Here is a 12935-nt window from a genome sequence, read left to right as displayed (position 1 = left end):
ATTTGGGCAATTGTAGCCACACAGCTCACAGATCAAGAAGGTTGGCAAAGTGAGTCTATTTTATTATTATTGATGGTGTAAATAATAATTGTGTTAGTGTTATTAACATTTTTTTCTCTCATGGTGATAAAAAATGAGATCCCCTGTTCTTTCTTTTTTTTTTTTTTTCTTTAAATGTCTGAGGTAACTTGCCTGGTGATACTGGTTTTTTTCATCAACACAACCACAGCTGCTTTCTGGCACACATTTGTCTCCACTCAAAACGTAGCCTTCCTTACAGAAGCAACCTTCCACTGGTAAGGAACTGCAGGAATCAACTGCTGAGATGTTCAAACAGGTAGAGGGACACCTAGTACCACAGCTCTTGTAGATGCTGCCTCCAGGACAGGACATGGCTAGAGAGAAAAAGAAAAAATAAGGTCACTCAAAAGGCCAAAATCATGATAAAATTTTTCCTGATGCTTTCACTGTTTGCTCCTGAAAATATATAAAAATTGCTGTTAGAAAGTCTGACACTGGAGACTGCTGCATATAAAGGATTTTCTTGCAGTGTGAGATGGGTGGCTTTTGGTAGAGGTGGGTAAGACAGGTGGGCTACCCTGCACTTCACCTCACAAAGGAAGTCAAACATTGTAGGCTCGCTTTGAGGGCAGGTCTGATGTGATCATCTAGGACTAATTGTGCCTAGTTTAGTAAACCTTTTTCTGCAGGTTTAAAGACATAAAGTCACTCCATGAAGGGAATAGAAGAATCTCTTCCCATACCAGCTGATATGGCCCCATTACTGTAGTTACTATTTGAATACCTGCCATATATTTAAAACTAGAACTAAAAATCAGACTCTGTCTTTCACTGAGACCCACTGAGGAAAATATATTATACTGTCACACCCCTCCTGCTGATGGTAGAATTGGGCTTCTACCGCTCAAAGCATGCTCCCCAGGGAAGACATTACATTATACAGAAATCCTGAAGTATTTGTCCATTTCTGTCATCTATAAAAGCCCTAAATACTGTTTCTGGCTAGATCCTGTCATAAATCACTACATATGACTCTCATTTACTTCTGTCCCTACAGCAGGATCTCTTAGTCCTGTCAGATAACTACAGCCAACATCTCCAGTCATCTAGCCAGAGTACCTGCTCTTTGTCAGGTTCTTAATTGAGTTTTTATTTGAATTATTGATGAAAGGAGCACTTGAGAGTCAATCCTCTTAATGTGACTGAGTCTTCTCTATCACTATAATCAAGCCATAGATATTTAGTCCCTGGGCTATGGCCTCAGACTGTGGAGTCTGGATGTCCGTAGCTTTAATCTGATTTGGAGGGTTAGAAGCTCGTTTCTTGCTCTGTCTTCTTTTTATATATGAATTCTCTGTGCTCTGTCCTCCCAGTGCTGACTTACTGGGTGCTTTAAAGCCATTCTAAAGTCACAGTAATTCTTTTTTCAAACTGAGCAGCTCCCAGAATCTCTCAATGTTTTTTTATGGTTTAGTTTCAATGTAGAGCTAATTGTTGATCACAAGGAAAAAAAAAAAAAAAAGAAAAAAAGGTGCAAATCTGCAGAAGTTAATACAGTGGTAACTGGTATAATTAAAATCAGTGTAAAAGACAAAAAAACATAGAGAAGAATTATGGTTTATTTCAGTGTGGTTGACCTTTAGAGGATTTTTTTTTTTTTTCTCCAGGTGTGTACTTTGTGGAGATAAAGGTCCTTTAGAAGATGTCTGGCAAGCAGAAAACTGCCCAGTGCTTCATAAAATCAGCACCAGTGGAACCCCTGGAAAGCTTTATTCTAAGAAATATGAGTTCGTTATATGAAATTTCCCATAAGGTCATTCTGAAGAGAATTAATCGGGAGATAGGTGAGAATATTTGATTTCTTTGCTTTATAGACAAATACTTGTAAACTGCCTAGAAACAGCTGTTTCTCAAGGTCTCTTATTAAACTAGTTTCTGACCCAAAACCCATCAATAACCATTTGTGTATAGAGGGCTACCAGCTCCACTTACACTGAGGATGGTAGATTTTTAGTGGAGCAAAGCAACAGTTATTTCCCCAATGCAGAAGCTCATGTAAGATACAGCTGAATGTAATCAAACTTTTCCAAGAAACTAATAGTAAATTGTCAAAACTTTAAGGATTAGACCTACATGTATCCAAATGTTCACGAAAATTAGTGTTTTATACAAATACTGCAATGATGCTGAAACTGAAGCAGGCTCAAGACATGACAAAAGATAGACTATACTCAAAACAGTACATAAAATGAAATAACATGTATGGAAAAGGTAGAGGAGAATGTGCATACATTTGAAGTTTAAATCCAGAATAGATATTTATAAGTCACAACACTCACGGCAAAGTGTAGCATTCCTCCACTCTATGCATATCCCAGCATTGATACATGACTCAGCATAGGCCTGCAGTCCATAGCATAAGGATGTTGCCTGTCCACCAGTGAAACACATGTCGTAAACACAGTTTTCAAAGAAATTCTTTGGAGGCACTTTGGTATGACAATCCTTGAAGATTCCTATGTAGATCAAGAAAGATATATGAGAAGGACAGAAAAAAAATTGGGAATGACAAGATCGCTACCACCATCTATTTTCTGTCACGGCAAATGTATTGTGAGTGCTCCAGGCTAACTTTGTTTAGTAAGTCAAACCAACACTTGAAATGGAGCATGCACAATGAGACTTGGCCCTCTGGATCAGGCTTTCTTCTTTTTGCATGGTTACATACACCATAGCCTACATAAATTAAGAGTTGCTGGCTAGGTAAGCCACTAATTCTAGTCAACTGCAGGGGCTCTCCAACGCAGGGAACCTCTACAGAATTTCAGATAAAGTATCTGCAATACATGCATTGACAGTGCCCTCTGAACTATTCCTTTTAGCAAGCAGAGTGCAAGTCACTATAAAGCAAATAGCAGCTATGGCTCCCTGCGCACATTCTCAGATAAACTTTGTGGACACATTGGCACTGTCTGAATGGTTGATGTAACTTGACCAAGCACCTACAAGTTTTATATTGGCCATTCACACTGGAGGTTTTATATGCTTCCAATGGGAGCTCAGAACAACGGACCATAGAGAGGAGACAACACAAGCTATAAAGTGCTCCATCATATGGTTCACAGAGAACTACCAACATACTACCTGTTGTGTCTGTGATCATGCCACATGCTGTGTTCTTCTTTGCTTCACTCTCCAGCACAGGATCACATTGCTCTTCTGTCCCACTGGAGCATCTGGGGAAAGCAAGCAAAATCAAGTGTGTGTTTCACATCTCTTACTATCAGATTTTCAGTGGAAGATTGACACATGACAACCGTGCACAACAGGGTGTATTTTATTACAGTCACAAGACTTTACCCAGCTTCTTTGAAAAGCTGATGTCAGCTCTATCACTGAATGGACTCCCTTTTTGATGCCTTCTGGGCTATTCAAAGGCTTATTCTTAGCTGAAAAAGGAACTATGAGATCCGATCAGTTATGGTTTCCAGTCAGGGAACTGGACTGAAGTCCCATCCCCCCTCACACTCAGCAGACAGTTCTTGCTTTGGAAAACATGACTTAAAGGACATAAGCCCTCTTCTCATTCCCTGTTTAAAGTAAAGAGGCAGCTCCCTACTTCTAACAGGCAGTTGGAAGATGTAAAATGGCACTGGATGACAAAGTCAGTGAGTGGATAGATGTTCGATTTTATAGAGTTTGATTAGCAAATGCCATGTGATTAAATTAATATACATACATGGTGTTATTCTCAGGCACAAGCCAGCTTTGTCCAAGATCAGTGGAACCACTTGCAATGTCACCATTGGGCTTTATGTTGTCATCATTTGGATCGCTGTTATAATTACCTGTGAGGGTAAAGAGAGATTTATGGGACACATGAAGTTCACACCTGTAGAACAAATCTAGGTTTCAGGCTGTAAAATAAACTACAATGAGCTAGGGAGAGTATATATGCAACATCAGTGTGTACTGGGCAAAACAAGAAGAGCTCAATTGTGTTTTAGGCTTTGACTACTGACAAGAGCTGTCGTTCAGAGACTTGTGGACTTGAAGCAAGAAGTCTGTAAGTTCTCATGTAACTAGATTACATTGCATACAAGAAAGAATTGCTTAACTAAAAAAAACCAACTCATTTCCTTGGATCCTACCTGTAGAATGTTGGACTAAAAATCAAATGGTGTTATTTGCACCATTATATTCTTAGGTAGATTTCCCGAATTGAAAGTGTGAAAAACCCATGGAGAGATAATTGAACTAGGAAATTTCAGGTGATCCAAATTAAAGAATAATCAGAAACTCACAAGACAAGCTACTCTCATAATTTCTACAGTCCCATCTCTATCCTGAAGTACGTTTCATATAATCAGCTGGATTTCAGCATGTTGTTCCAACTAAACCTGCTCAGGTTCAGGCACTAGCAACATCGCTGATAAAAAATTACTGGACACTACTAATTCCAGTGAGCTCCTACTCTCATTAGCTACATAAGCCACCTGTGACTTATTTACTTTGCTATCCTATTGCATCAGAATTTCTTGCAGAACACAGTAGAATGTGTCCTTTGTGTCTGATCTTTCTCACAGTACTCTAAAAGGCCTTTGTGTTTTGTATCACATAGAGCACTTAATGTTTTGTGGTATTTGAATTTTGGAAATAAAGTATGAATTTTCTTGCTTATTCATCAAGTCTGTCAGCTCAGGATTATCCATATTGGATCCTTGTCATTGCTTTATTTTAATGTAGACAGTGCCTATCTTAGCTGGAATAAAAAGCAGGTAAAAATAAGCCTTAGTAGTCTAATTTTTCATGTCTTTCTTTTTCTTTTATATCTTCTTTTTTTTTTTTTTTTTCCTTTGATCATATAAACATGATCATTTGGGTTGTACAAATACCTCATGAAACAGGAAAACAACAGCTGGAAAGTTTGAGGATGCTGACCGTAAGCTATTCTGAAGATTGCTCTCTGCTGTGGAAACAGCCTCAAATTTTTATGATTCACAAAATGAAATGGTATAGCATTCCTCACACCCAACAAAAGACAAATACATCAGAATGTAAATAACAGAAAAATGTATTTGTAGAATTCTTTAGATGCATGCAAATCATTACTCTTCCTAAATTTAAACTGTAGAACTGAATTGAGGTTTTTTATTTGGCTAAAATTGTTATTTGTAGTTATACCTTACAACATTACAAATGGATAGCATGTTACCAGGAATTTTGTAAGTAACAGTTCTTAGAAACTGAAAAATTCTAGCAAGTTTTCTTCACTGCTGTAAATTCTAGTCCATTTGACAAGGATGAGTTGTGTGTAGAGTATGACATGCTAAGAAAAAAAGTTTAAGCAATCACCAGCCTCCACAACTCACTAAAAAGTGACTAAGCCTATGACTTACCACAGAGGCCACAGAGCAGACCTCTGTAATTAGAGGGCACAGAGACTTCTGCATAGTGATTTCCATCATATCTCACCCACAGTCCAAAGTCAGTTTGCAAGACAACATATCCACCACTGCTTTGAATACTGATCTTCTTCTCAATAAATACAGGCAGGTTCATTCTGCTGCCATTGACCTGTACAGCAAGTTGTAAAAGTTAGTGTACGGCTGCTGGGACTCCTATAGCTACTGGCAGCTAAAATAGATTAGTGCAAGATATGATCTTGTGCACAAGGGAACTGGAAGTAATTAAAGAACACTTCAGCTGAGCAAATTTGTTGGACATCTCACTAAAAGAGGTACATTTAACTAATAAAAAGAGAAAGTTTGCTATGAACTCTACAGTCAGAGAAAATATTTCGTTATCTGCACGTCAGTTTAAAAATATTATACATGTCTTTTAAACAAGTATTTTCTTACATTCACTTTCTTGTTTTTCAGCAAAGAAATCTGGTTGCCATAGACTTCCACCTGCACTGACTTCACGTAAGAGACTTTGGTGTTGGCTCCTCTGTGCTCATTCGTTGTGGACACATCAAAGTATGGAAGGCTCTCAGAGACGTTGCACACTTTGGAGAGGGTGTAAGTGCAATTTCCCATGAAATTATGAACTCTCTGGTCAAAAGTGTTATAATGTGGATCTCCAGAGGCACTGCAGAAAGCACGGCCTGGGAAGAAAGAAAGACAGAATAATTCCCTCTGAATCTCTACCAGACTTCTGCAGTTGCTTTGTCCCCACTTTGTTTGTTTTACTTTGTAACTTCTGCTCAGATATAACAGTGATGGCATGAGTCAAGAACATTTCAAAGCCCAGCCCAGCCTCCTGTCTTTGGACCCATAAAGAATCTGCACTCTTATGTATCAGAAATCTATGCTAGAGGTTGAGGAAGAAATATAAGCAAAAAGCTTTGATATTAAAACAAGCTTTGCTATTAAGACATCATTATATAAAGAGGAGCAGTGAGTTTTTAATGTCCATGTCTGAAAGGCTATTTGTGACTAAACAGGAAGAATCTACTAAAAAACTTCACAGGGTTGGTTAGCCAGAATAGACCACTGCACTACAAGCTGTCTGGCCTTCTGTACTCACATCAGTTATGGAACTCCTATCTAACACTGCATACACAAGATGTCCCTTACACACTTTTAAAAAATATTGAAGTTAATTAGCTAGTAATAATATATACAAATGGAGGTACACAGTGTATGTGCATTTGTGTGTGTAAGCTGGATAAGGGTTTGAGTGCTAATAAGAAATTCACATTTTCAGCAAAAAAAATTCTTCCCATCAAATCTTAGCAGAGTTGAGCTTGCAGGTGTTTTATGGTGTTTTTCAACAACAACAAAAAATAATGAGGTCTTTACGTCTTCTCTGCTTTTCAATGGCATGTTACAAAAACAGTTACACTTATGGTTGTGTCTACATGTCAGCCTTAACTGCTTACACCCAAACTATTAAAACTCCAGGAACTACATACATAACAATTATAAAAAAACGCAGAAGAAATTAAAACTGACTAGGTGAGCTAGCACTCCCTTGTACAAGCTGACACATGTCGAAGACGTGGTGCTTAAAATCGAAGGAAAAAAGCAGTTAAAACTTATCTAAACTGATATTTAGTGTATTTCCTAGAGCATTAAAATAAAAATAACCACAATGACTCAGTCTTTTCCAGGACCATATAACTGGATTATATCCAAAATAAAAATAAAATTTGGAAGCTACATTAAATTTCAAAATACTAAAAACAATAACATCTGTATAACAGATGAAAACTTGCCATAAAGAAGAGTAATTTAAATACTTATGGACATAGCAATAAAGGGTATGTGAAATAATAACTATCAGGCTGCTGGTGTACCGTTACCAAAAACCCCAACATTGTAGCAAAAGAGACCCATGGCAGGACTTTCATAGTCATTACTCAGAAGGAGTTCCAGCACTGAAGGACTGTCACATCAGTGTGATTCGGTCAGCAAGCAAAAGCTCTGACCTGCCAGTATAAAAACTCTGACAGTTGGCTGTGGGACCTGGATTAAGAAAACTCAGAACTTATGACAGGCAGTAAGAGGTGGGGATAGGAAATGACAGTACCTGAGCTCGGTGTGGGTCTTGGTGTTGACGGCGTGCGTGGAGGCTGTGTTGTGGTGTCTGGCAAGGCGGTCTCAGGTCCTGCGGTTGATGGACCTAGCACAAGAGAGAGTTAGAGGAGCTCTGCAACAACCTGGGAGATTTGTTGCAGGCAGCTGGCCCACCCTTCCCAAACACCCAACGCCGTGACCAGGCAGGCCCAGGGCAGGGATTGCCCAGTGTCTCCTCAGCAAAAATTCCAGCGCTCAAGTGCTCATCCACCAGCATAGCGGGAGGATAGAAAGAGCCGCGCAGCCCCTTCACTACAGACACTCCATAGCGTGGTGGTGGGCCTTGGAGGAAGTGAAATGAACAGTTTCAACAAGCAGTAGAAGATGGGAATGGAACACGGCAGTACCTGAGCTCGGTGTGGGTCTTGGTGTTGACGGCGTGCGTGGAGGCTGTGTTGTAGTGCTTGGCAAGGGGATGGTGGGTTTTGGTGTCGATGGACCTAGCACAAGAGAGAGTTAGAGGAGCTCTGCACCAACGTGGGACATTTGTTGCAGGCAGCTGGCCCACCCTTCCCAAACACCCAACGCCGTGACCAGACAGGCCCTGGGCAGGAATCAGAGAGTGTCATTCCACGGTATCCCTGTCACAAAGAGTCTCTTCACCCAAGGGCTGGTGGCCCACCAGAGCGGTTGGGTGACACGCGGAGAAACCTCCACCACAGCTGCCCCGTTCCTTGAACGTGGGCCACAAAGGAGATCAACAGAACACCTACCACAGACAGTGCCAGCACTCCAGTCTCCCAGAGCAACGCCTGCCTCAGCACAGGCTGCAGCATAGGCCCCCAGGTCATTGCAGAGATGCTCCGCGCTGCCACCCGTGGCACACTGGTCATAGACACAGCTCTCAAAGTACGTCTTGGGCGGCAGAACTGCATGGCATGGCTGGAACGGGCCACCGAGTTGCGTGAGGATTGCACACTGCTTGCTAGCTGCCTCCTCCTCCTCGGGGGAGCAGGAGGCAGGCGGGATGGGGCCTGGGTGACACCTGCAAAGCGGACAGACAGCCCTGAGCTCACAGCAGCCTGTGGACCCCAGCCACGCTGTTTCCTGACCTCCTCCCCAGCCAAAACCTCGGCCTCTGGAGTCCAGATCCCTCGCTAAGACGAGGCACCCACGGCTGTCACCTGCAAGGGTGGGCAACATGGCCCACAGTCACCGTTCCCCTCCGTGGCATCAGGTGGACAGAAACAAATGGCCGAGGCAGTTGCGATCACAACAGCTTGGCAAAAGCATCATGCCAAGGCCACGGCCCGCTCTCTCTGGGGTCAGGAACGGTGAGATGCAGCGTCTGGAGTGGGACAGCGGGGCCCTGCACAGAGGTCACCGAGGACCCCAGAGCAGAGCGCCTAGGGGGCGAGTGCACCGTGTACCCTGACCGCGCGGAGGGGCCTGGACGCTGGCACAAGCAAGCCAGCCTTGAGGGGAAAGGGGAACGGCCGCACGTCTGGCACCCAGTTGCAGACAGGACACCCCGCTGGTGGGTGAAGCAGGGGTGTGAGACGCAAGGACGATAACGCCTACTGCCGTGGAGCCTCTATGTGCTTGCACACGCGTTCCCACAGCTGCCTGCCTCCTCTCCCTTGCCGCATGCCTGCCATTACAGCCCCTCCCTCCTTGCGCCCCTCACAGCGCCCCTCCCCCACGCTCCCTTTTGCCCGTCATCTACGCGACGGAGCAAGGACTCACGCCCACTCCTCATCCGGCACCATCCAGCTGTCTCCAAAGTCATTGAAGTTGGGCACGACAACCCCATCGGGGCGCATGAAGTCGTCCTGCTGGCTCCCAGTGTACGTCCCGCACAGCCCACACAGCTTGCCCTTGTGCTTCTCAGACACCTTCACTAGGAGCTCATGGTCCCCATTGAACTGCAGCTGCAGGCCCAGCTTGGTAGAAACCCGCACGTAGGAGCCGCTCAGGGAAATGGTCACACCGGGGGCAGGAGAAGCAGGCAGGGAGGCCAGAGCACCGTTGACCTGAAAGAGGGGGAGAGGGGGAGACAGAAGCATAAAGAGATGCCCTCCGCTGAGAGGTCGCTGTTCTTCACTGCGATGGCGCCAGGGCCCAGTGAGTCAGGAGCACTGATGGCATGGGAAACCCTGCCCAGGCCTACAAGAACGGCGGCGACTCTACCTACGGCACACCGAAAGGCCAGGAAAACTAGCCGAGAACCTGTTGCTGCGCGAGCAGCCATATCTGCCCCGCTCAGAGCCTCGCCGTGCGCCAGGCTCAGGGAATATCAAGCTCTTCCTGGGGACAGAGTGGTACTTAATGGTGCCTAGGGCATGTGTTGTTCCCAGGTGTAAAAATGAGGGGCTTACGTAGACCGCCTTGTTCTTGCGCAGTGCAATGTGGAGGCCTTCCACAGACAGTGCCACAGAGTTCAGAGCTGTCCACTTCTGGCTGCCGCGATGTTCGTTGCGGGTGGTGACACTGAACCCCACGGAGGAGTTCTCACAGCCCGTCACCACCGTGTAGTTGCAGGAGCCCTGGAAGTGGTGAAGCTTCCCATCGAAGGTGCTGTAATGCGGGTCGCCGTAGATGTGGCAGAGAGCAGTGCTGGCTGGGTAACAGTCCCTCTGGCCGTTCTGGATCTTGCAGACCTCGTCCTCACCACAGGACAACGCAGAGCAAACCATCTGGCCGTTGCCTTCACACCGGCACTGGCGAGTGCAGTTCTCGTTCACGGAGTGCTCGCCTTCCTGCGGGCAGAGGAACACCGAGCGTCAGCGCGTCAGGCAGGAAAGTAGAGGCAAGGGAGTGCCCTGGGAGGGGTGCAAGCCAGGGCAGGCTTTTCACTCACGCTGTAGTAGTTGCCCTCAAAGAGGCAGCCGCAGTGGGCCTCGGGCACACAGGTGTCTCCGCTGAGGAGGAAGCCAGAGGTACACGCACAGCCCTCCACGCAGGGCTTGGAGCAGTTCTGCGGGGCTTGTCGGTCAACGCAGGTGGCAGGACAGCCGGTCATGCAAGGGTCATAGTAGCTGTTGGCGGGGCACGGCAGGGCTGCAATGGGAAGGGGACAATTAGGACAAGCAAGCCTTCAAGGAAGGACGACCTCCTGGGAAGGAGACGACCAAAGACTTGCTTTGGCCAGCGGTTCTGGGCACGGGGAGCGGCACATTCCCCTTCTGGCAACTGCAAGGCAGGTACTCACGGCAGAAGGTGGCATTCCTCCAGGGAAGAAGAGTCACGCCGGCTGCCTGGCATGCGTCAGCGTAGGCCTCCAGAGCAGCACACAGGACCTCCTGGCCACCATTCAGGGCACAAAGGTCATAGAAGCAGGTCTCAAAGTAGCTCTGGGGGTTGATCACGCCGTGGCACCTCTCAAAAGAGCCAGGCCTGGCAGTCAGCATGCCACAGAACTGGTCCGATCGGTAGAGCTTCTCCTCTTCTGCACTGCAGGGTCCGGGGGGAAGGGGACACCGCAAGAGGGGTCGTCGTCTGGGACCTGCCAGCTCTGCCCCAGCTCATTGGAGTCTGCGGCTTGCAGCCCGTTGGGCATCATGTAATCGTCCTCTCTCCGGCTGTTGAAGTTCCCGCACATGCCACAGGTCAGGTTGACGTAGGTGGTGGGCACCTTCACCTCCACCGAGTGGTCAGTGTCGTAGGACACTCTGAGGTTGAAGTCTGTCTCCAGGACGATGTAGCGGCCGCTCCTGCTCACCGTGATGGCACCTCCCGCTGCACTCACCGGCAAGGTCTTGCGCAGATTGTTCACCTAGGGCAGACACACCGCAATGGGCCCGGGACTTGTCCCTGGCCTCCCTGGGGTCTCCTGCCCCAGGGAAATCAGCTGCCAGGCCGGGCACGGCAAACCGGCGCCCATGATGCCCTCACACCCAGACGCCCCTGTGGCTTGCAGAGCCATGCCTGTGTTCTGCACTCTGCAGGGGCCTCCGTTCAACACGGGCCACGTTCCCCGTTTGCCTCTTCCTCCTCCAACCCCTCCGGAAAGGGAAAACAAAGCAACCCAGTGGCTGCAGGGCAACCCACCCGGGCCTGGGACAATGGAGGTGTCTGGCACAGCCCAGGCCCTGCCAAGAAAGGCCAGCCCCGCCTTGCAGCCGCGCCACGCTCCTGCCAGCCCCGCTGCCTACCAGCACTTGGCTCTTCTCCTTCTTGACAATGACAATGTGCGCTCCGTACACCTCCACCAGGACTTCGCGCACATACGACACTCTGGTGTTCCCACGATGCTCGTTCTTGGCCTCAACGTTGAAGTAGGGCAGGGAGGTGGTGTTGGAGCACACTTTGGCCAGGGTGTAGGTGCAGGTGCCCATGAAGTGGTGCGTCACCTTGTCAAAGGTGTTGTAGTGAGGGTCACTGTGGACGTGGCAGATGCCGTAGGATTGTTCAAGGCACTCGGGTTTCCCATCCTGCACCCCGCAGTACTGGCCCGCAGGGCATGAGGCACTGGTGCACTGGACTTTGCTTCCCCGCGCGGGACACGTGCACTTTGAGGAGCAGGTGTTGTCCGTCCAGAACTCCGAGCCCACGGGGTAGTGCTGCCCGTTGTGCCAGCACCCGCACTGCTGGCTGGGCACGCATCGGTCGTTGTAGAGCAGGTACCCGCTGTCGCACACACAGCCCTCCACGCACGGCACGCTGCAGGTAGCAGGAGCCATCGGGTCAACACAGGTGGCAGGGCAGGCTGCAGCACAGGGCTCGTAGTGACTGTTGGCCGGACAGGTGATGGCTGCCGAGACAGAAGACATGGCCGTTACTTGGGGAACATAACACTGCTTTGCTCTGTATTTTCCCCTCTGAAAAATTAAGAGTCTATATTTTCTCTGTGGTCTGCTTGGCTCCGTGAGTATTCTAAGTCACACCTGATCAAATGAAACAGAAAATGGTGCCTCTAATACTGACAACTACCTGTAAATCCCCACGGCACCTAATAAAATTACTTCTTATTCCCCACCCCACTCTTTCATTCCTGTTCTGTGTTTTCCTGAGAGGAACGATCCGCGGCACCGCGTGTGGACTTACGGCAGAAGGTTGCGTTCCTCCACGCAGGTATCTTGACACCAAGCGACTGGCAGGCGTCCGCGTAGGACTGCAAGCTCTTGCACAGGGCCTCGCGATCCAGCCCCAGCTCACACAGGTCATAAAGGCAGGTGTTAAAGTAATCGCTGGGGCTCACCACAGCGTGGCACATCTGAAACGGGCCGCTGGTGTCAGTGAGGAGCCCGCAGAAGTGGCTGCTGGCAATGACTTGCTTGTCCGTCTCATTGCAGGCTGGGGTGGGGAGCGGTCCGGCTGCGCAGCTGTGGAAGGACAGGCAGAAGGGCCCCTGGGTCATCCGCGGGCTTCTCCTGGTGCCTCCCCCTCCCC

The 12935-nt window shown here is 47.4% G+C and overlaps 1 protein-coding gene across 1 annotated transcript in view; it reads right to left on the bottom strand.

The window, feature by feature from the left end:
* Positions 1–102: 102 nt before the first annotated feature.
* The window catches only part of LOC104015731 (IgGFc-binding protein-like), a 62511-nt gene continuing 49678 nt past the window's right edge, over positions 103–12935 (bottom strand). The window contains 16 exon segments of the mRNA XM_087739719.1: positions 103–395; positions 2361–2537; positions 3166–3257; positions 3761–3869; positions 5421–5598; positions 5883–6130; positions 7558–7650; positions 7952–8044; positions 8318–8589; positions 9291–9577; positions 9923–10303; positions 10405–10604; positions 10756–11016; positions 11019–11319; positions 11699–12297; positions 12591–12868. Of these exon segments, the coding sequence (XP_087595845.1) occupies positions 103–395; positions 2361–2537; positions 3166–3257; positions 3761–3869; positions 5421–5598; positions 5883–6130; positions 7558–7650; positions 7952–8044; positions 8318–8589; positions 9291–9577; positions 9923–10303; positions 10405–10604; positions 10756–11016; positions 11019–11319; positions 11699–12297; positions 12591–12868 (3862 nt within the window).

Source organism: Nipponia nippon, unplaced genomic scaffold, assembly GCF_047370975.1.
Source record: "Nipponia nippon isolate SJK-2023a ecotype South Korea unplaced genomic scaffold, ASM4737097v1 scaffold_7, whole genome shotgun sequence".
Taxonomy (NCBI): Eukaryota; Metazoa; Chordata; class Aves; order Pelecaniformes; family Threskiornithidae; genus Nipponia; species Nipponia nippon.
This window is presented reverse-complemented; position numbering and strand designations above follow the sequence as displayed.